Source organism: Lolium perenne, unplaced genomic scaffold (assembly GCF_019359855.2).
Source record: "Lolium perenne isolate Kyuss_39 unplaced genomic scaffold, Kyuss_2.0 unplaced42, whole genome shotgun sequence".
NCBI classification, from domain to species: Eukaryota; Viridiplantae; Streptophyta; class Magnoliopsida; order Poales; family Poaceae; genus Lolium; species Lolium perenne.
This window is the reverse complement of record NW_027249000.1, coordinates 172,905-200,067: the sequence shown is the minus strand read 5'-3', so window position 1 is coordinate 200,067 and position 27,163 is coordinate 172,905. Positions and strand designations below refer to the sequence as shown.

General features: G+C 49.1%; 1 protein-coding gene across 1 annotated transcript; it reads left to right on the top strand.

The window, feature by feature from the left end:
- The first annotated feature begins 309 nt into the window (after window positions 1-309).
- Window positions 310-27,163, top strand: LOC127321597 (uncharacterized mitochondrial protein AtMg00810-like). Its single transcript, XM_071824828.1, has 2 exons — window positions 310-1,092; window positions 26,954-27,163. The coding sequence occupies exons 1-2, from the start codon at window positions 310-312 to the stop codon at window positions 27,161-27,163; spliced, it is 993 nt and encodes a 330-aa protein (XP_071680929.1).

The following is a 27,163-nucleotide window of genomic DNA, read 5'->3' as shown; positions in this document are numbered from 1 at the left end:
GGTTGTGAAACCGGGCACGATCCGCACGGTGTTGCCCTTGCCGCCTCTCGCGCATGGCCGGTGCATCAGATGGACGTCTCCAACGCCTTCCTTCATGGCCATCTGTCGGAGCAGGTGTACTGCCAGCAGCCCATTGGCTTCGTCGACGCCGAGCGCCCTGATGACGTGTGTTTGCTCTCTCGGTCCTTGTATGGACTGAAGTAGGCGCCCCGCGCCTGGTACCAGCGCATCGCCGGCTTCCTGCATTAGCTTGGTTTCCGCTCCACGCGTTCCGATGCGTCACTGTTTGTCTACCGGACCTGCAACGACATGGCCTACCTGCTGCTCTACGTCGACGACATCATCTTGACGGCCTCCACCGCTGGTCTTCTTCGACAGCTCACCGATAGTCTTCGCGCTGAGTTCGCGTTGAAGGATCTCGGACCGCTCCACTACTTCCTCGGCATCGAGGTTGTCCGGCGTGCGGACGGGTTCTTCCTTCATCAGCGGAAGTATGCCCACGAGCTCCTCGAGCGTGCAGGGATGCTTAACTGCAACCCTGCCCCGACTCCTATCGACACGAAGGCCAAGCTCTCAGCCAGTGATGGGTCGCTGGCCTCCGACGCACCGTTCTACCGCTCCATCGTCGGTGCCCTCCAGTACCTGACGTTGACACGTCCAGAGCTCCAGTACGCTGTGCAGCAGGTGTGCTTGCATATGCATGCCCCTCGGGATGCTCATTGGGTCGCGGTGAAGCGGATTCTCCGCTACGTTTGTGGCACCATGGGCTATGGCTTGTCGCTGCATGCTTCGCCCTCGACGTCGACCGACCTCGTTGCCTACTCGGACGCGGACTGGGCGGGCTGCCCGGACACGCGACGCTCCACCAGCGGATACTGCGTCTACCTCGGCTCGTCGCTCGTCTCTTGGTCCTCCAAGAGGCAGCCCACCGTGTCTCGCTCCAGTGCTGAGGCCGAGTACCGCGCCGTGGCTAACGCTGTGGCTGAGTGCACATGGCTTCGTCAGCTTCTGTCCGAACTCTCTTGTCCCGTTGACAAGGCTACGGTGGTCTTCTGCGACAACGTGTCGGCTGTCTACCTCTCCGCCAACCCCGTTCATCATCGGCGCACCAAGCACATCGAGTTGGACATCCACTTTGTTCGTGAGCAAGTTGCCCTTGGTCGCGTTCGAGTTCTTCATGTACCGACGTCTCAGCAGTTTGCCGATATCATGACGAAGGGACTGCCATCCACGACTTTTCCTGAGTTTCGCTCCAGTCTATGTGTCGATGCCGACCCTTCGACTGCGGGGGGGGGGAGGGGGGGTCGGTGTTGAGTAACATATTGTACTAGGTATAGATCCCCGTGTTTTGTCTGGATTGTACCTGTAATTGTACATGTGTCCGCCTATATATACATGAGCAGCCGGCCCTATTGGTGGCGTGCAATCTCCAATACTTCTTACAATGTGGTCAAAGGGGCGTGGCGCTCTTTCCTTGCCTTTCTAGAACAGTCCCGTTTCATTTCCAACTCCCGGACGCCCATCTCAGAGAGAAAAAAAAAAAGAGAATTCCCACACAACTCTACCTCTCCTCACCTCTGATTACAAGATGCCACTGTGGCGACATGCAATCATGTTTATATGTACTCCCTCCGATCAAAAAATATGTGTGTATCAACTTTTTTTTAGATACAGATCTATCTACAACTAAAATGCGTGTAGATAGATTTCCATTTAGATAAAAAGTGAAACACTTATTTTTGAACAAAGGTATACTATATATGTAGTAGGAATTGTGGTAAGTACACTTTTCCTAAAGAACAGCTAGCTGTTTTGCAATTGGGGAATAGCCACATTTTGGAGCGTCGGATGTCTATCTCTGTCACCAATCTCCGCACGTCTCAGCTTCCTCCCATTTATCTTTTGGGCTCGTGTGGGCTCAGTCAGCATAACTTTACTGGGGTAATTTTTTATTTTCATTTCTGTTCCTTCTTGCTCTCTCTCCGGATGGGAGACGAGCAAGCAGAGGATCCATGGCGGAGAGGTCAGTAGCTACCCCGCAGACGGTGCAGCCAGTGACGGGCGGAGCAGCGCTTCGGGGGCTGACGCCACCGCCTATGAAGAGAGAGTTCGCCCGGAGCCGGTGACATAGGCATTCCAAATGGGCCTGCCGAAGATAGTACCCGGGGTTTACTGAAGGCCCATTACCCGAAGAATAAGAAGATTCGGAAGCCCAAGATATTATTAAGGAAAGTTAGAGTTGTAATAGAAAGTCTTATTTGTAATCTTACGGGATGAGTTAGAAACCTTCCCGGACTTTGTAACTTGTACAGCACGAATCCCTCGGCTCCGCCTCCTATATAAGGGGGAGTCGAGGGACGCAGAGATCATCGAATCATTGTTTCTCAAACCCTAGTTTCGTAATCGTCGAGTACTTTTCGGCTGAAACCTTCGAGATCTACTTGCCCTCTACTTCCAACTAAACCCTAGTCTACAACTCGTAGGCATTGATAAGTTAATACCTTGTCAATTGGCGCCGTCTGTGGGAATTAGAGGCGTCAAGGATCCGATCTCGATGGCACGTTCAAGATCGTCGACTTCATCAACCGCAAACAACGCAATGGATCGAGGTAAACAGATCGCAACTGGTCTTGTCGATTTTGTTCCTCACCCACCCTCCCGTTTGGATGCATATGCACATCTGGAGGAGCCTATGGAGGTGACGTTCGGAAGGTTTCACTTTCGCGTCGAAAAAGAAGGATCGTATCGTGTCGAAATTCCGATTTCGTCGGGATCGTCGGCGGTCGATTCCGATTTTTCAAGTTATACATCGTCAACCGAATCAGGAGAGGAAGAAACTTCGTCGTCACGCTTCATCAGCACTAGGGCAAGAGAAAAACTCGCCAAGATCTTCAGCGACATGTCGTTTGAGTCATCTGCGGACTCCTATATAAGCGATGGCTCAAGCAGTGTCAACAGCTACAGATTCATCGACAAATCTACCACAATGGGCAAGGTCTTCACCAGTCTAAATGATGGTGTCACCAAACCCAACATAGATCTGAATACAAAGCATCATCAGATTTATGTTATCGGAGAGCCAAGCCGTGACCAGGAGGAAACATCTGAGGCTTTCGACGAATTGGAAAATCCATACGTTGATCCCTCTAATCTACGACAAGGTCTAGGCAGTAAATACGTCGGCCCTGAACCTCGCGATAGAGTTCAGCTTCCGCAGGCAGCATGGGATAGAGCCGCAAGAGCTATGGACGGCTCAGAACCAATGGCTACAACAGCCACGCCAGCAGAGTTGCAAGCATATCAATATAGGCTCGCACGAGCTGCAAGGGAATTGCAAAAACAGATATAAGCTTTAAATAGAAGAAAGGAGGCAGCCTCCGCGTCAAGCAGGCGAAGGGCGGAGTTAAGTCGACAATCTGGAACCTCGGGAGATAGCCATAGAGAAGCTCGGAACAGAGCAAGGTCAAGATTGCAACACATACCTGAAGGAGAAAGAGAGTACCTGGTTCAAAATCTCGACATGTCTTTTATGTCGATAGACACAAGAGGGAATATTATCCCCAAGACACCAGAAGCTGGGTATATGGCGACACAAGCCTTTATCCTTGCATCTAGGCCACCTCCAGGAGATCCAAGGGAGGCATTGTACAACATGGCAGTGGCAGGAGCTGAAGCCATGGGAACGGCGTTTGCATCAACACCGCCAGAAGGAGCAGCAAGGCAAAATAGTCCGCGACCTACGGCAGCAGCAGCAGCAAATGTCGAAGGAACAAGTGGAGCAAGAGACACGGCAGCACAAGCAAGGGTAGACAGAGCACGGCAAAGCAGAAGGGAACATCGGTATTCCCTAGAATTAAACGACGAGGATATGTGCGGTTTGCCGTGCTTCACAAGGAGAGTACGAAAAACTCTAGTCCCTTCGGGATTTAAGTTGCCTGATAATTTCAAGAAGTTCGACGGCCTGCAAGATCCAGAGGATTGGCTAGTTGATTACCTCGAGACGGTGAAATTAACTGGAGGGACCAGGGCAACAGCCATGCAAAGCATCCAAGTGCATTTAAGTGGAGCCTGTTATCACCAGATTTTGGCTAAATCAGGAGATGGGCCGTAGGTGAGATGGGCTTGAAGGTTAAACGTGTGGAGGATCTCTGAAGCGGCCTGACACGAAGAAGTTGGGCTGAATTGCCCATATATCTGTATTATAGTAGATCGTATCTTAATGTAGAAGTTAGAATTTTACCCGTGCACGGTTAGGTGCACGCCTGAATTAGAAAGTCCCTTGGACTATAAATATGTATCTAGGGTTTATGGAATAAACAACAACCAACGTTCAACACAAACAAATCTCGGCGCATCGCCAACTCCTTCGTCTCGAGGGTTTCTCCTGGTAAGCACCATGCTGCCTAGATTGCATCTTGCGACCTAGGCAGCACAAGCTTATTACGTTGTTCATGCGTTGCTCGTGCTGAAGCCTTTTTGATGGCGAGCAACGTAGTTATCTTAGATGTGTTAGGGTTAGCATTGTTCTTCGTATCATATGCTGTCGTAGTGCAACCCTTATACATCTAGCCGCCCTTACACCTATCTTAGGTGTAGGGGCGGCACCCCGCTTGATCATCGTTTAGTAGATCCGATCCGTTACGGTTGCTCCTTGTTCTTCAAGGATTAGTTTAACATCCGCAATAGTTAGGCCTTACAAAGGGTTGGAGGATCCAGCGGCGTGTAGGGTGTAGTTTGCTAGCCCTAGACAGGATGTTCCGGGGATCAACCTCGTGTTGGTTTTTAGGCCCTGTCTAGGATCGGCTTACGATCACCGTACGCGAGCGCGAGGCCTAATCGTGAGTAGGATGATCCGATTATGCGGTGAAAACCCTAAATCGTCGTAGATCGCTTTAGCTTTATCTTGATCAAGCAGGACCACCATATATTCGTACACCTCGTACGAATCATGGGTAGATCGGCTCTTTGAGCCGATTCACAGGATAACCTGAGAGTCGATCGAGGCTCGTATTTAACGTTTACGTGTATGCCATGCAGGAAACTAAGCGAGGCATCATCCAACACCTTCCTGACCAGGTATAGGTCAGGTGGCACGCCCTTGCGACAGCATCGGACGTGTGACCAGAAGGCTTTGCGGGCCATCGCTCTGAGGGACTGGGGCCAGCCGCAGCCCTAGTTGTTCCCGGCTCTACGGTGTTGCCAGTCGCTGCCCGCCGGTGGGTTTCTGACCGCAACACATTCTGGCACGCCCGGTGGGACAATCTTCGACATCCACCGCATCGCCATCTACATCCGAGATGGCGGAAAGCACTCCGGTCAAGTACGAGGATCTGACTGACGAGCTCAAGAAGAAGCATGACAAGATCAAGGCAGTCCTCGAAGCCGAACTCATCGGCTCTTTCCACAGAACCCGCTCCCATGGCGTCAGGTGGAAGGGGTTCTCACCTGAAGGTGCACTCGATGGAGTGGACCTATCCGCCCCGTCAGAAGAACGCACCAGGTCGCTGCATCAGGAGATCAACTACATGGTGGCTCATTCGCTGCACCGTCACTCTGAGAGCCTGGTGAACACTTTGGAGTGTGTCGCTCTGCGCGTGATCCAGGAAATCATGAGCCACCGGTATTCTCCGTCGGGACCAGCTCTGGGGACTTACAAAGGAGAGATGCCACTCCAGTCCCATCCACCGCTGCCGTTCGCGTTGGCAGCACCAGAAGTGCCGAACTCATCGGCATACGTCGTCTACAAGATTGGTGGTGATCCTAGTGACTACCAATTCCTACCTGAGGCGCCCAAGGAGATCCCGCACGGATACGCGTGCGCATACGTACCAGACGGCAGTACCTGGGCACTCTCGAACCAAGCTGCGACAGCAGGGGCCTCTGGAACAGCAGGAGGAACGTCGGGAGCAGATCTTGAGAAGCAAACGTGGCTAGCTAAGTACGCCACTCCGACGAACCTCCAGAGCCCAGCTCCTGCAGTTGGCTCAGAACCGGAAAAGCAAGCATGGCTGGCTAAGTATGCCACCTCGGCGAATCTTCAGGGTTCGACACCTGCAGCCATCACCGCGGGTCAGATTTGTACGATTCTGAAAGATCAGTTCGGCATGATGCCGAAAAGGAAGACGTTCGGCTATACCAAGCCGTACCCCAACGAGTACGAATTGATCCCGCTACCACCCAAATATCGGCTCCCGGACTTCACGAAGTTTAGTGGATCAGATGGTTCCAGCTCCATCGAGCATGTGAGCCGATATTTAGCACAGCTGGGCACGATCTCAGCATCAGACGAGCTGCGTGTGAGGTTCTTCGCACAGTCCCTCACAGGATCGGCTTTCGGATGGTACACATCGCTGCCACCGAACTCCATCCGGACTTGGAAGCAGTTGGAAGATCAGTTCCATGAGCAGTATCACTCAGAGGCTTCCGAGGCTGGCATTGCCGATCTAGCACAAGTACGACAGAGGCGCGGGGAAACAGTGTCGGAATACATCCAGCGCTTCAGGACCGTGAGGAACCGATGCTATTCGGTTCACGTAAGTGAAAAAGAAGCAGTCGAGTTGGCGGTGGTGGGTCTCTCATCATCGATCAAGGACGTGGCCTCCCAAGCAGACTACCCTTCATTGGCGCACATGGTGCAGAAGCTGTCAGCATATGAACAGCGCCACCCAGATGTTTACCAGGACAAATTCAAGCGTGCAGTGGCCCTGGTGGATCACGACGAGGATGAAGGTGCTGCGGGAGATCGAGAGGTAGCAGTGGCTGAATGGACTCGAGCGGCAGGCCCCGTGTCCTGCAAATGGGTTAAGCCACACGGCCCTCCAAAAGGGTTCGACTTCGACGTGACCAAAACTGAGCAGATTTTCGATCTCTTACTCACGGAGAAGCATATAAAGGTACCCGAAGGCCACAAGATCCCTACGGTGCAGGAACTGAACGGAAAGCCATACTGCAAGTGGCATAACACGTTCACCCACACCACTAATGACTGCAGGGTGTGGCGGCAGCAGATCCAAATGGCGATAGAAAAAGGGCGGTTAATTTTCAACCAGTACGCCATGAAGGTCGACACGCATCCCTTCCCCGCCATTAACATGGTGGAGTATACTTACCATGGAGGGTGCTAGCCAGATTTCTCGTGCAATATTAACATGGTGGGACCTGGGCACCACTCTGGTAAGGACGGAGATGAGGGCAGCTGCTCTCATAGTAAGGACACAGAGGAAGCCGCTCCACGCGATCGGCTCCGCCACGACGGCAAGCGCTACGTCACAGAGGGAGAAGTGAAGAACATAAGATATCAGCGACCTCTCTCTGATCACCTCCTCAACAAGTATGTGAGTCAGTATGACCAATGCCGACGGTACAACCACGATGATGAAAAGGATCGTCTGGCTAGGGACGACAGGAGACGTCGTCGGCATGATCACGACGAGGAGCGATATGAGCGCAACGCCAAGGAAAAGTCGAGGGAGCAAGACGACGTGGATAGGCACTGGGACTGCCCCTTCTTCAGACACTGCTGGGATTCAGGAATGAGCCGATTGCCTACAATCGGCAATTGCCCAGAATGTAAACAAAGGAAGAAGGATGCAGCTAACGTGTCTGTGTTCAAGCGTCTAGGGCCTCTCCCGCCTCGGAACAAGCATGCTGAGTCCGCTCGGGTGGAAGATCTCGAGGAACTAGAGGTCGATGATGAAGAAGACAAGTATCATCGGCCAAGATGTCGCCCTGATGGGCTCAGCCGTTCCCAGAAGCGAAGGGTTCAGCGTCTGCGTGGGTTGGAAGAAGCTGAAAGGTTATACCTGCACACGTTGAGGAAGGCACGGCCTGATCTGGCCGCCAAAATTCAGCGAACCCTGGACGAAGAAGGTCGGCCACAAAGAAAAGAGTGGCGTCCCAGACAAAGGAAAGCCGATGATGAGACATCGGCTGGCACAAACATGGTGCTCATCCTCCCAACAGAGTTTACTGCTCGAGGATTAAACGATGCACTCAAGGTGGACGACGGCGAGCGCATCGACATGACAGAGGATGAAGTTAGGCTGGTCGTATCCACTGGCCTAACCATGTAGCTGGAGCAAATCAACGAGCAAACGTGGCGAGGCTGATCCTTGTGATCGGCCCCAAAAATTTATGGAGGGACATTACAAAACCTTCATCGAACAAGCAACGTGAAGGCCGATTCCAGCAATCGGCCAAAATTATCCTCACCATCCATCCTGCCTGGGTTCAACATTTGATCCGACAGAGCCGATACCATCAAATCCCTTGAAAGAATCGGCTCGGGGGGCATCCAGGTGGATAAAACACGAGGAAAGCGTCTTACAAGTGCCCAGCAGCCTAAGATATCCTTTGATGATGGGTATTGAAGTATGGGGCCGATACATAAATCGGCCGTAAAAAATTCAAAATTTTTTTAAGCACAGCCGATGCATGGCCATCGACTCAAGAGGTATAACTGTTATAATCAGAGGGTCAATGGAGCAGAAAGTGGGCCACGAAGAGAGACTCTAATGGAAGAACTCCTCAATGGAGTGGTTTAATGGCTCAGATCCTCTCTTCAAGAACAATGCCAAAAGCAGCATGGATGTGCAGATCAGATTAAGGGTGGGTTGCATCAGATCCACCGAAGGAAAGGAGCCGATCTGGCCAGCAAGGCGCAAGGAGTAGACAGAAGAAGCTCGGGGGGCAGCTCACCCTGAAGGTTCTCTGCTCTGGGGAGCCGGTTTTGTTGAAATCGGCTGGCTCTGCGTTATGATGTGAGGCCAATGGCGGCACATTTGGCTGATTCATTACCGTTCTCGCCTTGACTGAGGCTCGGGGGGCAGCTTGTCCTAAAAGACCCTTTGCTATAGGGAGCCGATTTTGTTGAAATCGGCTGGCTCTGCATCATGACTTGGGGACCGATGGTGACACGTTTGGTTAGCCCACTGCTGTTCTCGCCTTGATGGAGGCTCGGGGGGCAACTGACTGCGTAGATGTTCTGTTCTTAAGGAGCCGATTGAGATTTCATCGGATGGCCCTCCATCATGACCTTTTTCAAGGAGATCGGGCAGGTTTGAAGAGTATCACTGAATATCTGAATGTTCAGAGGTGTCGGCTTCAGCATCAAGTCGTTTCAGCAGCGGTTTTGGGGCTCTCTTGAAGGCGTTGGTCTGCCTCGTTGTCCACCAGGGCTCAAAGTCATCGGTCGAAAAGGGTGAAAGATAGATCGTGAAGGATTGATATGTTAACATCAGCTTTTGAGCCTTGATCAAGTTCACGATCACTCCGACGTCAAGGAGATGAAGAATAGATCAGAAGAGACCGATGCATTGTCATCGGCTCATTGAGCATTGGCTAAGTGACGATTGGCGGGATCAGTATGAAGGGAAATCGGCTAAATTAGCATAAAGGAAATCGGCAAAATCAAATTGGGGAATTTCTTCATTGATAAACGAGATTTCTTACATAGAAGAGCTGGTTGCTCTCAAAAGGGAGTACTAAGGGGATACATTGCCCCGCCTACTACTACTGATCCTATGCTAAGGGTCCTATCTACGGGCCGTCGCTGCCCTCGTCGTCACCTTCATCGCCGCTGTCGGCGCTGCTCCCGGCGGGCTCGTCGTCGCTGCTGTAGCGGCCGCCGGCAGGACCTTCGTTGTCCTCATCCTCCTCGTCGTCGTCGTCGTCGCTGTCGTAGTCACTGAGATTCCCCGGCCAGGGGCAGTGGCGCTTGGCCGGCGGCTCGTCGGAGGGGCTGTCGTCCTCCTCCTCCTCCTCCTCCTCCTCCTCCTCGTTCACCTCCTCGGAGGAGGTGAAGTCATCCCAGGAGAAGCGATCGTCATCGCTCTCCTCCTCCGATTCCCTGTCGGCGAGGAAGCGGAGGTCGCTCTCCCCGTCCGTCGAGGACTTGTCATCCTCGGACCAGATGGAGAAGTCATGGCCGGGCTCCTCCCCGGCCTCTATGGCGCGGCGGGTGTTGGCCGCATGGACCTCTCGTGGGTCCCGTTCTGGCGTCGGCTCGTGGGAGGAAGAGGACTCGAGGGAAAGTCCCGATGAGGTGGAGGAAGAAGAAGACATGGTGCGCGGAAGGGCTTTTGGAGTGCTAATGCGGAGAGGATGAGGAGGAGAACTGTTCGGTGCGGTTAAATAAAAGAAGTGGGGATTTAATGTTCGAACAGTTTTCGAGGAGGTGGTGCCAAAAAACTGTCAAATCGTGCAGAGAAGTTGGGAAGGCAAGTTATGATGAAAAATACTGCGACGGTTCTGCTCGGCCACGACATGACCCCTCGGAGAAAAAACAGAGTGGTTTTGAAATTATCATTACCAAAACCAGGGGGGCATGTGTTATCACCAGATTTTGGCTAAATCAGGAGATGGGCCGTAGGTGAGATGGGCTTGAAGGTTAAACGTGTGGAGGATCTCTGAAGCGGCCTGACACGAAGAAGTTGGGCTGAATTGCCCATATATCTGTATTATAGTAGATCGTATCTTAATTTAGAAGTTAGAATTTTACCCGTGCATGGTTAGGTGCACGCCTGAATTAGAAAGTCCCTTGGACTATAAATATGTATCTAGGGTTTATGGAATAAACAACAACCAACGTTCAACACAAACAAATCTCGGCGCATCGCCAACTCCTTCGTCTTGAGGGTTTCTCCTGGTAAGCACCATGCTGCCTAGATCGCATCTTGCGATCTAGGCAGCACAAGCTTATTACGTTGTTCATGCGTTGCTCGTGCTGAAGCCTTTTTGATGGCGAGCAACGTAGTTATCTTAGATGTGTTAGGGTTAGCATTGTTCTTCGTATCATATGTTGTCGTAGTGCAACCCTTATACATCTAGCCGCCCTTACACCTATCTTAGGTGTAGGGGCGGCACCCCGCTTGATCATCGTTTAGTAGATCCGATCCGTTATGGTTGCTCCTTGTTCTTCAAGGATTAGTTTAACATCCGCAATAGTTAGGCCTTACAAAGGGTTGGAGGATCCAGCGGCGTGTAGGGTGTAGTTTGCTAGCCCTAGACAGGATGTTCCGGGGATCAACCTCGTGTTGGTTTTTAGACCCTGTCTAGGATCGGCTTACGATCACCGTACGCGAGCGCGAGGCCCAATCGTGAATAGGATGATCCGATTATGCGGTGAAAACCCTAAATCGTCGGAGATCGCTTTAGCTTTATCTTGATCAAGCAGGACCACCATATATTCGTACACCTCGTACGAATCATGGGTAGATCGGCTCTTTGAGCCGATTCACAGGATAACCTGAGAGCCGATCGAGGCTCGTATTTAACGTTTACGTGTATGCCATGCAGGAAACTAAGCGAGGCATCATCCAACACCTTCCTGACCAGGTATAGGTCAGGTGGCACGCCCTTGCGACAGCATCGGACGTGTGACCAGAAGGCTTTGCGGGCCGTCGCTCTGAGGGACTGGGGCCAGCCGCAGCCCTAGTTGTTCCCGGCTCTACGGTGTTGCCAGTCGCTGCCCGCCGGTGGGTTTTTGACCGCAACAGAGCCGCACAATCTTGGATCAAAAAGCTTCCTCCAGGGTCTATCGACAGCTGGGATAGCTTTGAGGACATATTCGTCAAGAATTTCCGATCCACCTGCAAGAAACCCGCGTCTCTAGAGGAGTTACGAGCGTGTCGACAGAAGCCAGACGAGCCAATGAGAAAATATATCCAAAGGTGGAACATCATCAAAAACTCGGCAGAAAATATATCAGACGAGAGGGCAATAGATGCATTTGTCGCAGGGATCAGGCGTGGAGATTTTGTCGAAGATTTGGGAAGAACCAATCCAAAGACAGTATCTGCATTAATGGAAATAGCAAACAGATGGGCAGATGGAGAAGATGTTGTCCACAACAAACGGCATAGGTCGCCAGAGGAGGACCGCGGTCGAAATTATCAACCAAGGCGACGATTTCCTCGGCAGTACTCGAGTTATGATGCTCCAGGTCAAATCTCGGCTGGTTTCCGAGCAAGTGCAGGAGGAAACAACAGAGATGATTACCAGAGAAGTAATGAGCAACGAGGTGACAATAGAGATGAATCTCAACACAATAGGCAAAATAGCGGGCCAAGGTTCCAGAGGCCTTTTGTGTCTCCCGAAGAAATGATGAACGGGCCGTGTCAGATGCACTTTTTCCTCGACAGCAACGGAAAAAGACAGTCGGGACATCTGCAGAAGGATTGTCGAAATTTCCAGGCAATGCTGAGATATGCAGGGCATGCTAATGCTCAGGCAGCGCAAAGAAATCCTCGAGAACCCAGAAGTGAGGTTCACCTACCACCTCCTCCCGCGATAATAGATGACAATCGACATCAGCTAAGAATAGCGGCGGCGCCTGCACCACCACCTTACGTTGATCCCAACTCTAATGGAGCGGTCTCGATGATTCAGAAGGGAAGGCCATCCAATAGAACTCAGAAAGTAATCTCGCGACAGGTGTTCATGGCAGAGAAAATGCCCCCACCAACAGTTGAGTACCTTAATTGGTCAGGGCAAGACATTGGCTTCACTATAGCAGATCATCCGCAGCAAGTTCCTCGACCAGGGCAGTCAGCACTCATACTACCAGCGGTCATCGCAGGATTTGACGTGTCTCGCGTGTTTATAGATGGTGGCAGCAGCCTGAACCTTATGTACGCAGATACATTAAGGAAGATGAATATATCCCTAGCAAACTTGAAACCAATAGACACGAGATTCCACGGCATCACACCAGAGAAGCCAAGCTATCCGTTGGGGAACATTAATCTCGACGTTCAGTTTGGGACCCGAGAAAATTACAGAATCGAGAAATTGGAGTTTGAAGTCGTAGATTTCCCGTCACAATACCACGCTCTGTTGGTACGACCAGCATATGCTAGATTTATGGCGGTACCACATTACACGTACCTATTGTGGAGGATGCCCGGACCCAAGGGACCAATCACAATCAAAGGAAGCTTCGCCCTAGCCGATAAATGTGACAAGGATTTTCATCGACTGTCAGAAACTTTCGGGATGCAAGCTGAGTATTTGGCATCAAGGCTCATGACTGACTACGACGTGCTGCCAGACGTTGGAAGGCCAAATAAAGAATCAACTTTCAACACTGAGAAAAATTCTAAGGAGGTGCAGATTCACCCGACAGATCCAAAAAAGACGACATCCATCGCAAAAGACATGGACCTCGCATAGGAAAGCGCTCTCGTCAAGTTCCTCCGTGAGAATTGGAAAATCTTCGCATGGTGTCCAGCTGACATGCCAGGAGTACCCAGGGAACTTGCCGAGCACCACCTAAACTTGGATCCACTAGCGAGACCAATCAAACAACCTTTGCGACGTTTTTCGGAACCAAACCGCAAAGCTATGCTGTCAGAAATTGATCGACTAAGAGAAGCTGGTTTTATCAAAGAGCTGCATACAGAGGCCACATGGGTAGCAAATCCAGTGTTGGTGCCGAAGAAAAACACTAAAGTCCTTCGCATGTGCGTCGATTTTACGTGTCTCAATAAACATTGTCCAAAGGATCACTTTCCCCTCCCAAGGATCGACCAAATTATCGACTCCACGGCAGGATGCGAACGTCTTTCCTTCCTGGACGCGTATTCTGGTTATAACCAGATTAGATTAAAAGAAGAAGACGAAGTAAAAACAGCGTTCATCACACCTTACGGAGTGTTTTGCTACAAAACAATGCCTTTTGGTTTGAAAAATGCGGGAGCAACGTATCAGAGGATGATGCAGAAGTGTTTGGCAACACAGATTGGAAAAAATGTGCAAGTATACATTGATGATGTAGTCATAACGTCAAAAAAGGGGACGACGCTGATCGAAGATCTCAAGGAAACTTTTGATAACCTCGACAAATTCTGCCTCAAGCTAAACCCGACGAAATGCTCTTTTGGCGTCCCAGCAGGAGAACTTCTTGGGTTCCTAGTTTCAGCAAGAGGGATTGAAGCAAATCCTGACAAAATACAAGCCATCGTAACGATGAGGAAGCCAACCAAGTTAAAAGAAATACAGCAATTAACTGGGCGAGTCGCAGCTTTGAGTAGATTCGTCGCCAGGCTGGGAGAAAAAGCACTACCGTTCTACGCCTTGATAAAGCAAGGGGAGAAATTCCAGTGGAACGAAGAAGCCAATAGAGCTTTCGAGGATCTGAAACGCACAATCTCGACACCACCAGTCCTGGTGGCGCCGAAGGAAACGGAACCTCTCCTGTTGTACATCGCAGCCACACCCCAAGTGGTTAGCACGGTGCTAGTTGTCGAAAGAGAAGAAGAAGGAAAACTCCATGGAGTGCAAAGGCCGGTATATTTCATTACTGAAGTTTTATCGCCTTCCAAACAGCGGTACCCGCAGTACCAGAAACTAGCATATGGAGTGATTACAACAGCAAGAAAGTTGCGCCACTATTTTTTGGCACACCCGATAATAGTAGTCAATGAAGCACCTCTCTCAAATATACTGAACAATCCAGAAGCTACAGGGCATGTCTCCCTTTGGGGAATAGAACTTTCCCCTCGGGACATCACGTATGAAAAAAGAAAGGCAATCAAGTCGCAAGTTTTGCCAGATTTCATCGCAGAATGGATGGAGCTGCAAAACACGGGACCCCCAGATTTGTCGAGAACTTGGACAATGAACTTTGACGGATCCAAGAGAGTAGAAGGAGCTGGCGCAGGAGTGATACTCATATCACCTGAAGGCGACAAGTTAAAATATGTCCTACGGATGACGTTCCCAAACGCATCCAACAATGAAGCAGAATATGAAGCCCTTATACACGGGATGAAGATGGCGAAAGCTTGCGGTGCAACTCGACTAAAAATCTTTGGCGACTCACAATTGGTGGCTCAGCAAGTTATGAACCAATGTGATGCAGTCAATGATAGCATGATAGCATACAAGGAGGTGTACAATGAGCTTGAGAAGCTGTTTGATGGATGCGAGGTAAATCATATCAGTAGACTGAGCAATGATGAAGCCGACGTCCTCGCAAACATCGGGTCACAGTGCCTTCCAATCCCGCCAGGCGTATTTTGGGAAGAAATAGCGGAGAGATCAACGAAGCCGAAGAAGATGCAGAAAAAAGCAAAAGAAGAAAAAACTTCGGCGTCTTTCAAAGAAACCGTGGAGGACGAAGAGGACCAAGAACTTGTGATGATGATAGAAGTCCCTTGGATGCAAGCGTACATATCGTATATCCTCAGGAAGGAAATACCCGACGATCCAGTTGCAGCAAGGCGAGTTATTCGACGATCCAAAGCTTTCACAGTGGTCAAAGGGGAGTTATATAAGCGAAGTATTTCAGGTGTCTTGCAAAGGTGTGTCACACCCGAAGAAGGAAGAATAATCCTAAAGGATGTGCATGAAGGAATATGTGGTCACCACGCAAATAGTCGAGCTATTGCAGCCAAGGTTTTTCGGGCAGGATTCTACTGGTTGACAGCAATCGAGGACGCAAAAGAGATAGTACGAACTTGCGACGCGTGCCAGAGATTTGCCGCAAAACCGCACTCTCCGGCGGCAGAACTAATGCCAATACCATTGTCGTGGCCCTTTGCCCAGTGGGGACTCGACATGGTAGGCAAGTTGCACAAAGCTTCGCCAGGAGGATACGAGTACCTGTTGGTTGCTGTCGACAAATTCACCAAGTGGGTAGAAGCGAAGCCAATAAATTCACCAGATGCAGCATCAGCAATAAAGTTCGTGAAGGGCATCGTTTTTCGATTTGGAGTACCTCACAACATCGTCACAGATAATGGCAGCAACTTTACGTCGAAGGAGTTCAAGGCGTACTGTGCAGAAGTAGGCATCAAATTGCACTTCGCGTCAGTTGCACATCCCCAAACTAATGGTCAAGTCGAGAAAGCCAATGGTATCATCTGCAATGGCATTAAAAAACGTCTGCTAGGACCGCTTGAAAAGGCTCGACACACCTGGCCAGAAGAATTGCCAAGTGTTTTGTGGAGCATCCGAACAACACCAAACACGGCGACACAAGAAACCCCGTTCTTCCTCGTCCACGGAGCTGAAGCCGTACTACCAATTGAAATAGAGCACGATTCTCCAAGAGTAACAGAGTATGACGAAGAAACATCACGAAAAGTTCGGGAGGATGATATGGATGCACTCGATGAAGCTCGAGATGAAGTACTGTCACGAGTTACCAAGTACCAGCAAGACCTGAAGAACTACCACAGTCGACGATTGCGGCCGAGATCTTTCCAGGTCGGTGATTTGGTCCTACGGCTCAACCAGCAAAGTACAGAGAAGCTCGAGTCACCATGGTTGGGACCTTACATCGTCACGGAAGTCATCGACGGAGGAGCGTACAGGATCAAGGACAAGAAGACAGGGGTTCCCGAGAAAAACCCCTGGAACGTGGCGCAGCTCAGGCGGTTCTACGCCTAGAGCTGAAATATAGTCCTTCTCTGTAAAAATACAATGTACTGAAACGCCCGCGAGTTTTCAGACGCACTCTTTTCCTTTTCGGGGCACCGAGTGGGGCCGGAAAGGTTTTTAATGAGGCGGGCTCGCGGTGCTGCAATATAATAAAGATAGTGGAGATATACTTCTTATTCTTCGACACGCTCGGGGGCTCAACGCCTTCAAGTCTCAAAATACGTACAATATAGACAAACTAGACTTACCGAAATATTTCGCCTTGGTACACTAATACCTCGCCAAATATAAAAATCGGAAGCTAACAATTATAAATATAGTGTACACGTCAAAAATCTTATTGCTTTGGTCCAAGAACCTCGCAACAAAAATATAGAACTTCGACACTAAGATACTCGAGGGCTTGCAATTCATCAATGAAAAAACAAGGATGTCTTATTACAACAGAAGGAAAAATCTTCGAGATGGAAAAAACAGTACAAACTCTAGCCAGAAGGCTCGGGGGCTCCAACAATATAGAGCACTTTGCAATATACAACAAATTTCTTCGGAAATAAAAAAGAAATCAAAAAAGATAGAGACACAAGGTTTTGCAATATGGTACAAATCAGTCAAAGCCTAAAATACTATCTATGGACAAGCCTCTGGTTGTTTTATGTTCAGCATAGGACCCCTTGACGAAGAATTCTGAGTCCATCCGAAGAAGCTCATGTATCATCGACTCGGCCACAGGAGTTACCATCTCATTGATTGTGTCAATATCATTTTTTCGCCGCGATTTCTTGGCCAGGCAATCAGCAACAATCTTCGTCAGGTCTAATTTTGGATGACAAATATTTATCATAATCATGGCGAACCTTGCTCCAGCAGTCAATTGAGCTCGCACAAAATTATGAATGCGGGGAGCATCTCTGAATATCTCCAGCAATTCAGGAAGAGTTTTGGGAACCTCATTTCGAGGAAACAAAGTCTTGTAAATAAGGGTTAATGTTGTCGTGCAAAAATTGAGAAATTCGCGCACTTGGCAAGCACGATCTTGGAACCTGACAATTTGTTGGGTTCGTTCAGGGGTGGCCCAGAATAAACAGCCATGGTTAAGGGAAAGATTGACAAGAAGATTCGTTCTCTCGTTTACTCTTCGATCTTCGGCGGAAGCATCAAGAACCGAGCCTATTAAGCGACAAGGCAAGAAATTTGAAGGAGGGCACAGCAAAATAAAGAGGAGGCATTGTGAGGTTGGAAAAACATACCTAACATATCTGTGCTAGCTTCCAACATTAGCTCGAGCATGCTATTTTCTCGGGTAGTGGCTCCCTTTGCTTCCAATACAGCAGTATCCTTGGCAGCCATAGCCTTTTTGGCTTGTTGGAGAGCAAGTTTTTCTTGTTCGGACGCTTTCCGAGATTGTTCCATCATTGCCAGAGTTTGTTTCTTCATGGATTGAAGTTGTTGTCGAAGTTCTTGCAAATCTTCCGACAAATGTTTGCTTGAAGAACCTTCGAGGGGATTATCATCGACTAGTATTTTCTTCGAGAAGGAAGACGCAGGTGAAGCATCGGCAGAGCAAGGGTTGGTCGAATAATTATCAAATATTAACTGGAAAAGAAAGTCCCAGGATCAATGATAGTACCAAGAGGAATTTCATTGATTTCTAGAAAGTTTACACGGACATTACAAAAGAAATTCTCCAAAGGGACTAACAGGGTAATTGTTGCCAAGGCTAAAATGGCGACAACAGCAAAAGAAATAGAGAAAGCAAAGGAAAGAAAAAGCAAAGGCATTCAACTAGACCTCCGGCCTTGATGAGCTAGGAGTTGAAGATGGCTTGATCCCGAGATAGGCCAGGATTTTCTTCGTGTTGGGCTTGGATGCCTTGATCAACGACCTCCATTTTGATTGTTCTATCTGCTCGGTGTCGCCTACCTTCAGCCAGTCAACAGTTTGTTGACTGTCAGCAACCAAGGCAATAGTGTTCTCAACAGCAACCTTCATGTTCTCCTGGCGCATCTTCAGTCCAAGATCCTCTGGTGGATTGAAGTCCTTGGCAAGGGCAAGGAAAGTCTTAGGCTCCTCTTTCTTCGGGAAGAAGTAGGGGAACAACTTCGACAATCCTGCGTCAGCATTCACCACGCCTTTGCGAATTTCTTGGCCATGAAACTCCAGATAAGACAGTGCGTCAAGCAGAGGATCATTGGTGGGATTCTCAAGGTCAAAATCTTGGCTTGTTTGACCTGCCATAGAAATTATATGTTAGTTGACAGCAAGTAAAAACAAAAGAAAGCAAGTCTTAAGAAAAATAGAAGGGATCAACAAAGTTACCGAGGAAGCGACGATTTTGTGTGTTCAAGCGCTTGAGAATTCCCTTTTCACGGGTGTCCTGTGCGGCTTTGTGCTCGTTTAAAGCAGCTTCAGCATCATCAAGTTTCTTCTGCAGTTCTTCGACACTAACAGCTTTTGCTTTGGCCTCATCAGCCTCTACTTTTGCTTGGCTAGCATCAAGTTTGGCTTTCCTGCGAGCCGTTTCACTTTGCTCCAATTTCTGAGCAAGAGTGTCGGCAAGCCTGTTGGCCTCTGCAAGTTTCTCTGCCAAAATAGAAAAGAACAGTCAAAATTACGACAAAAATAGGAGCAAGAAGATTAGAAACAATGACAGCAAAAAAGTTGTTACCTTCAGTCCTGCTGGCATATTCACGGTACCCAATGAATTGGGATCCAATGCGAACAAGCTCTTTGATCATGGGCTGTCAAAGAAGAACAGAGAAAGAAAATATCGGTACGAGAAAAATATGAAGGCACAAAAATAAGTAAACAGAGGAAATATAGATACTAGCAGGAAAGTCAAAAACTTACATCATCTAAGAGCGAATGAGAAGAGCTACCCAATTGAGGGGCAGGCTCGATGATCGTTTCAACCCTTGTCCTTTTTGGTAAAGGAGCAAGGGGGCTTGAAGGAGGAGTGGTGGTGACGACGTTTTGTTGAGGAGGCGAGGATTCTTCTCCTCCAATTGGCGTCTCCGAAACAAGTAAAGTATGTGACGCGCTCGTCCGAGGAGCCACGTCACGAGTTGGTACTTCTTCCTCATCATCACTGCGATTAAAGATCGACAACATAAAAAGCAAGATGAGACAAAAAACTTCGACTAAAGAAATAAGGGGAAATCAAGGTGACTTACGAGCTGACGAGGGATGCGAGATATGGATCATAAGTTGCCTTCTGACGTGAAGGATCAACTTCTTCGGCTTTGGAAGTGCCGGAATCTTTGACGTCATTCCTCTTCCTTTTGCCTTTTGGAGAAACAGCGGGAGGAGGAGATAGTGCCGACGCAATGCCTTCGGAAGATCCCGCAGATTTTCGAGAATCCACGGGTTCATTCACAAAAGACGGAGCTTCTTGATTGTCATCAGTGAAAATGGCCCTTTCTTCGACTTCTCCACCTTCAGGAAGAGGAGGAAGCGAGACAAGGTCTGGATGATTCTGTGCAAAATAAAACAGGGAGAGATGTCAGAAAAGAAGTTACAAAAAAGATAGCAAAACAACAACAAGACAATAGACAAAGATTACCTTGGGAAGTGGATTGGCGGCGCTGAATGGTGTCACACGGCAAGAAAAAGGGACAGCATCTTTTTTGCTGAGAGATGAAATTTTTCGGACAAGTCTTTCTAAATCCTTGACCTCCAAATTCACCGACAGCCGATCTACGTCCTTGTCGCCGGCATATTTCCAGAGAGGATATTTGCGAGCCTGAAGCGGCTGCACTCTAGTCCTAAGAAAGTACGCAGTGATTTGGACACCCGATAACTCTTTGCCGCGAGTATTTTGCAAGTCGTGGATACGAGCCATCAAGGTTTCTGTGGACGCCCTTTCTTCTTCGGTGGCCTCCGCGTCCCAGGAGCGGCGGCGAAAGATTTTCTCGGCGCCATCAAAAGGAGGGATGTTGTCCTCTGCACATCCATGGTTCTCCTCCTGAATGTACAACCACTTCTTGCGCCATCCTTGAACTGAGTCAGGAAGCTTGACGTCGAAGTAGTCAACAGTGGGCCGAACAGAAATTACAACGCCGCCTATATTATAGGCGACATTGGGCGAGCCATTACGGCGGCAGAAGAAAATGCGCTTCCATAGCGCCCAGTTAGGCTGGACGCCAAGGAAGGCCTCGCAAAGAGTGATGAAAATGGAGATGTGAAGAATGGAGTTTGGCGTGAGGTGGTGGAGTTGCAGACCGTAGATAAAAAGCAGTCCACGGAGAAAAGGATGAATGGGGGCGGACAGACCGCGGATGAGGTGATCGATAAAACTTACCCGGTACCCCATTGGAGGGGTTGGGTAGCTCTCCTCACTGGGGAAGCACAATGCCTTGGGTTTCTTGCTGATCCCCAGCTTCTTCAGCATGTTGATGTCTTGAGTGGAAATTTTCGATCTTTCCCACTCTGCCGCCCCAAGATCAACGGCGGCCATGGAGGATTCCGGCGTGCTGTGCCTTGTCAATCGACGCGGTGGCATCAACAATGGCGCAGGGTTTGCAGTTTGGAGGCTAGGAGCTTAAGAGGTTGTGGATCGCAGGAGGAAATTTGCAGATGAGAGAAGGAGGACGGCGCGAGCGGAAGTGCTCAAGGAGGAAGAAGACGATCTTATATAGGGGTGCGGTGAAATGACGAACCGTTGGATAAGGAAAATGTGTGACATATGATAGCCACGTGGCAACAAGGGTAAAAAAGTAACTCAACGTTGGGGAAGTTACGGTGCGTGCGCCAGAAAAAGCGGAGGACGTGTGTCCCCCACTTGCACGACGTGTCAAGATAGTGGATCAATTGGGCCCGCATGGCAGCGAGAAAAGACTTGTCGCAAATTTCTGACTAGCAATCGTGGCTATCGTCAGCAATAACGTCACCTTGGCAGAAGAAAAAATTCGACTGAACAGCTTCATAAAAGGCGACACGGAAAAATAATGCTGAGCCTTTGATCAAATACAAGTTTTTGATCAAATGCTCGGGGGCTACTTTGGAAAAAAGGAAAAGATCCAGAATGACAAGATAGAAAAGGCGTGAGCCTATGACCAAATACAAATATTTGTTCATAGCCTCGGGGGCTACTCCCATCGGGAACGCTGCTCGCGTGCCCGATGAAATTATAAAAAAGAAAGAAAGAAAGAGAAAAAGAAAGATAGAAGAGCAAAAAAAGTATATTTCGAGTTATAATTAACTCTACATACACTCCCATCGGGAGGGCAATATAAGTCATTTTTGACTCGATAAAATGTGCCATTCCAACAGCCAAAAAAGCACTCGACAATATATTCTCAGAACGCCGAAGTTGCGATCAATTTCTGAATGCCGCAAATTTGCGAAGGTAAGACCCCAGATCCGTTCTGCTGGGCGTGGCATCGCCAAAGACTGCGCTCTGCTACTTTTATCCGTATCAACAGATACGAAGAAAAATCCTAACGGATGCGTTAGGTACCCGATAAATTTTACTGGGACTCGACAGAATGGTAAGACCTTAAGCGGCACCTGTCGAAGTTTACACCAGTATCCCGAGGTCATGTCCAGGGACGTGATCTTGAAGTAGGTTTTTGCGGATTGCCACTAGAGCAGTTAACTAGTACCTGATCCGTCAGATGAACTAGCCCCAACTACCATCATCCCTGTACAATATAGATGTTTATGAGAAGAAATATAGAAAAAGTCGAAGCTGTCGAATAAAAATAAACAGTAGAGATTTTCCTTGACCCTACGATTCAAGCAAAATCTCGGGGGGCTACTGACATAGGCATCCCAAATGGGCCTGCCGAAGATAGTACCCGGGGTTTACTGAAGGCCCATTACCCGAAGAATAAGAAGATTCGGAAGCCCAAGATATTATTAAGGAAAGCTAGAGTTGTAATAGAAAGTCTTATTTGTAATCTTACGGGATGAGTTAGAAACCTTCCCGGACTTTGTAACTTGTACAGCACGAATCCCTCGGCTCCGCCTCCTATATAAGGGGGAGTCGAGGGACGCAGAGATCATCGAATCATTGTTTCTCAAACCCTAGTTTCGTAATCGTCGAGTACTTTTCGGCTGAAACCTTCGAGATCTACTTGCCCTCTACTTCCAACTAAACCCTAGTCTACAACTCGTAGGCATTGATAAGTTAATACCTTGTCAGCCGGCGCTGGCGGCGTCAGGGAGCGGTGTGGATCGCGAGCCCGCTCGAGTTGCGGAGGACGGCGATTCACGAGCGTGGACGGGATGTCGGCTGCTTGCGAGACTGGTACTCCCCCGCCTTCTTCTTCTATTTCAGTGTGCTACGATTTCAGTTTCTATCTAGCTCGTCTGACCGAGGTTTGATTTCGTGCGGTGTCGTCGGCGGTGCTGTCGGCACTCGATCTGCGAAGATAGTGCCACGTTTTCTGAGGCATCAGTAGCTCGTATTTTTGGCTGTAGTTGAAGAACTCTGCGGCTGTAGTTGGGGAGGTCTGTTGTTTGTTTAGGGATATTTGTTCTTATATTTTGGATTTAGTCCTCATTCTTCTGTTGTGTGAGCTCCCTCTGTAATTTTGGTCCTCAGTTTGGTACATAAGCTTGTATTGATTATACTATGGTTTATTTGATTTCAGGGTATGTTCTTCTGACATTCTGGAACAGATTTTCATTTGTTGTGTGCTCACAGTTCGAACAAGTTAGGTTTTAGTTTTTTGTTCGGTATGAGTTTGTCTGATGTATGATTGTCATGCCCCAGCTATTTCCTATATGGACTCAGTCTGAAATCCATGATTCACGGCAATATTTGGATACATGTAGCAGAAGAGAAAGGAGTTAAGAGAAATAAGTTCATAGAGAGATACAAGGGGTAAGGTTCATAGAAATGAGGGACATGTTTTAGTGGTTTGTTTGTCGATGCCGTTGCCTTTGGCATTGCTGGTATTTAAAAGACCCCCTGCGCTGGGTTCAGCCTGGTGCTTTGCTTGGCGTAGGTGGCGTGATGCTTCACAGTTCACATGCACCTAATGGGGAAGTATGAGGCAAGGTCATGAGAATGCTATTGGAATTATGCACCTAATTGATTGTATTCTAGTCTTGTAATTATTATCTTAAGATTGTTGTTTCACAAGCAAAGTATTTCTTTTTGTGCTCTCAGCTTTGTAGAAGTTAGCTGTTGGTTTTTGCTTTGAGAACTGTAAGTGTGTTTAAACTGATAGCCAGAATGTTGAAGCGATGTCTTCTATTTGGGCACTTTTGCTCTGTGTTCGGCTGCAGAAATTGATACTTTGAGTTTGTCGAGGGTGCTCCTCGGCAATGCCCTCCGATAGGGGCTTAGGGTTGATGGAATCCTGCAAGCTGACACGAGACATTGGTACACAGACAAGCGGGGAGAGCGATTTACCCAGGTTCGGGGCCCTCGATGAGGTAAAACCCTTACGTCCTGCCTGTCTGTTCTTTGATTATGATGAAAACAAGTTACAATGGGGTGCCGAATAGTTCGGCTGTGATCTCGTCGAGATGCTAGTAGCTAGGGTAACCTAGTTCTAAGCTTCTGCTGGCTATTGCTGCTAAGATTGATTGTCTCTCTCGGCAGGCCCTCTCCTGGCCTTTATATAGGAGGCCAGGTCTCAAGGGTCCTACCCGAGGACGATTAGGTTTACAGTAGTTTAGATCTAATCTTTCCTTGTTTGACCGTTTCCTGATCTTGTCCGCCAAGGAATCTTCTGACGCACCGACCTAGTGGCCCATCTCGCCTTCTGGTAGCTTCATGGGCCTCCAACTTGTCAATATTAGATAGGGCAATACTGGTTACCCGAAGGGTAATGCCCACGTCAGTAGCCCCCGAGTGTCTAGCCGAAAATAATTCGGGTAGAGACTGATGCATGTTTTCTTCTGATATTCTTCTCCTTCACTGTTCTTGCTCATCTTAATTGTGCTTCATCTTCTTCTTATCGGGTGCGCGTCAGCGCTCCCGATGGGAGTAGCCCCCGAGTCTAGGTACGGATGCTTGCAATCCGTGCGTAGACTCAAGTTGTACCACTCGAATACTTTCCTCTGCCGAGGTCTTCATAAATCATCTGATACATTTTTACGCAAAGGATAATGAGTAACGTGCCCAACTGTTGTTTAGTTAACTACCGATGGCAAAACACCGTTACCCTACACAGAATCAAGTCCCCGGGCATGATCCTGGAGTGCAAAAAATTTCTATCGGGTGTGCATCACGAACTCCCGATGGGAGTAACAGGCCCCGAGTATCTGAGTGCGAGCGTTTTGCAACCCAGTGCTGGCTCAAAACTTTATCCTTTGACTGCTCATTCTGTCGAGTCCTCATTTATCGGGTGCGCGTCAGCGCTCCCGATGGGAGTAGCCCCCGAGTCTAGGTACGGATGCTTGCAATCCGAGCGTAGACTCAAGTCCTTCAACCGATAACTTTTCATGTTTCCTTCGAATGCTTTCAAATTTTTCTTTATGACGTCATTGTTGACGTGTGTCGTTTGTGACCTGATTGACAAGACTTGACCTGACGGGCCCACCCTAGTTCTGCGCAGGCAGTTTTTAGGGCTTGATCAATGCATGCGTGGCGATTGAGGCGCCTCCTCGATTTTCGCACGACGTGGGAATAATGGGCCGCCGGTTTTACTCCTTATTCAGGCGCCACGTGTACAGCCAGATCTGCCCCACTTCCCACGACTCTTTGGGGAGTTATGGCCACGATTGGGCACAAATTCTTACGGGATAAATAGGGAATCTCTCCTCTTTTTTATCTTTTACCTCGCTTACTGCTCATCTTCTTCCTCAAGCCCCCTTGTTCCTCCGCCTCTTCAACAGGAGCTCCGTTCACCATGGGCAAGAAGAAGAGTGGCAGCACCTCGGAGGCGGTCAAAGTCAGCCGCGATTGGAGCGCCTCCGCCATTTCCAGCCGCGACATCAACAAGCTTCGTGCCCTCGGCTTCATCTCCGCATCTGAGGAAGACATTCGTCTCCCAGGTCCAGTTACTCGCCCAAAACCTCCGAAGGGTTTCACCATTATGTTTGCTGCTTTCCTGTTTCGTGGTCTCTCTCTTCCGGCACACGAGTTTCTTCGCTCCCTCCTTTTCTTCTATGGGATTCAGCTCTGGCAGCTGACCCCAAATTCCATCCTTCATCTTTCCATATTTATTACCGTCTGCGAGGCTTTCCTCGGCATTGAGCCTCACTGGGGCCTTTGGCGGAAGATCTTCTATGTGAAACGTCACAATGACAGCAATGGCCCCCCTGTTGTTGGTGGCGTTGGTTTCGTCGTCAGGAAGGAGGTCGATTATTTCGACTACCCGATGAAGGAATCCGTCCAAGGCTAGCGCAACAAGTGGTTCTACCTGCGAGACCCCGCTGTTCCTGGGCGGCGGTCAAACCTCCCCCCTTTTGACGATGACTTGGTGGCTCACAAGAAGAAATCTTGGAACAACGCCCTTTCTCCCGAAGAAAAGGCAACAGCCGACGAGCTTTTCAAGCAAATTGTCATTTTGAAGAATTCAGGAGGCATGACGATGTGCGGTACTGAAGTAGTTTCAGTTTTCCTACAACATCGAGTGCAGCCGCTGATGTCCCGCCCTCATCAGCTGTGGCTTTTTACCGGTAAGAACGACAAGTCGAGAGTTAATTCTGCCGATCTGTCGGCAGAGGAGCTTCAGAACGAAGTTCGTCGGCTAACATGCCTCAGCACCAGGGACACTATTGTCTTGACGTCGGCACGCCCTCCTTATGATTTGAAGCACCTTCCGTCCGAGGTAACCTTGTCATTCTTCGTTTACTGTCATTAATTCTTTTTTCTGCTTGCGCCTTATGTGTTTTTTAACCTTTCGCAGGCTCTCGCTGTCGCCCGATGTTATCCTCCCTCACCCGAGAGCGGAGTGGTATTAGAAGACGACGATGACGACTCCGAGGGAACCGAGGATGCTCAGCATGCCCTTGAGGACAGCGATGTCCAAGAGGAGGAAACTGCTGAAGATGACGCCTTCTTCAGGAGCAAACGTCGCAAGCAGGTACATGATGATCTTATCGCTTCGGCTGAATCAAGTTCTTCGGGAGGAGATAATGATGCCGACGAAGCTGCTTCGCCTCCTCCTGCTAAGAAGGGTTCAACAAGTTTCTTCGTGGACGAAGATGATCTGGACCTGTGAGCATTTATACTCTTTGTTACTTTTATTTCTTGTCACCGTGTATACTAACTGCTCGCCATACTTGAACAGCTCTGCCGATGACGATGACGATGTTCCTCTCGCAAAGAGGGCTAAACTAGCTTCTGAAAGAGTAGCATCGGCTAAGGAATTGAACCCTTCTCCTGCCAAGTCGACACCTCCATCCCGAACGGGTGTAGAGAAGGTCCCGGTGTCGAGAGTTATTCCTTCCGATGATGCTCCCACCCCGCCGGCTGGCCGTGATCACGTAAGTATTTTAATCTGTCAAGCTTTGCTGAATTTCCATCACCTGACTCCTCTTGACTTTTTCCTGGCTGCAGCCAATTTACGCCACAGTCGATGCTGTAGCGGACTTTGCAAAACAATTTACCCGCCTCGAAGCCGAAAACTCCCAACTTCGGAAGGCCGTCAAATCTTCGGCTGATCAGGTGGTCGAAGCCAACAGGCTTGCTGCCGATGCCAAAAGTGAAAATGCCTTGTTGAAGGAAGAACTAAGTCGACTGAAGCGTCAAATGAAGGATGACCAAGATGCCAGGCGTGCAGCGGCGGCTGTGATTGATGAGAAGGAGGGTGTCCTCCGTGATTCTATCAAGGATTTATTGGGTAGAAATCCTTACGGTGCTCTATCCCTTTCTTGA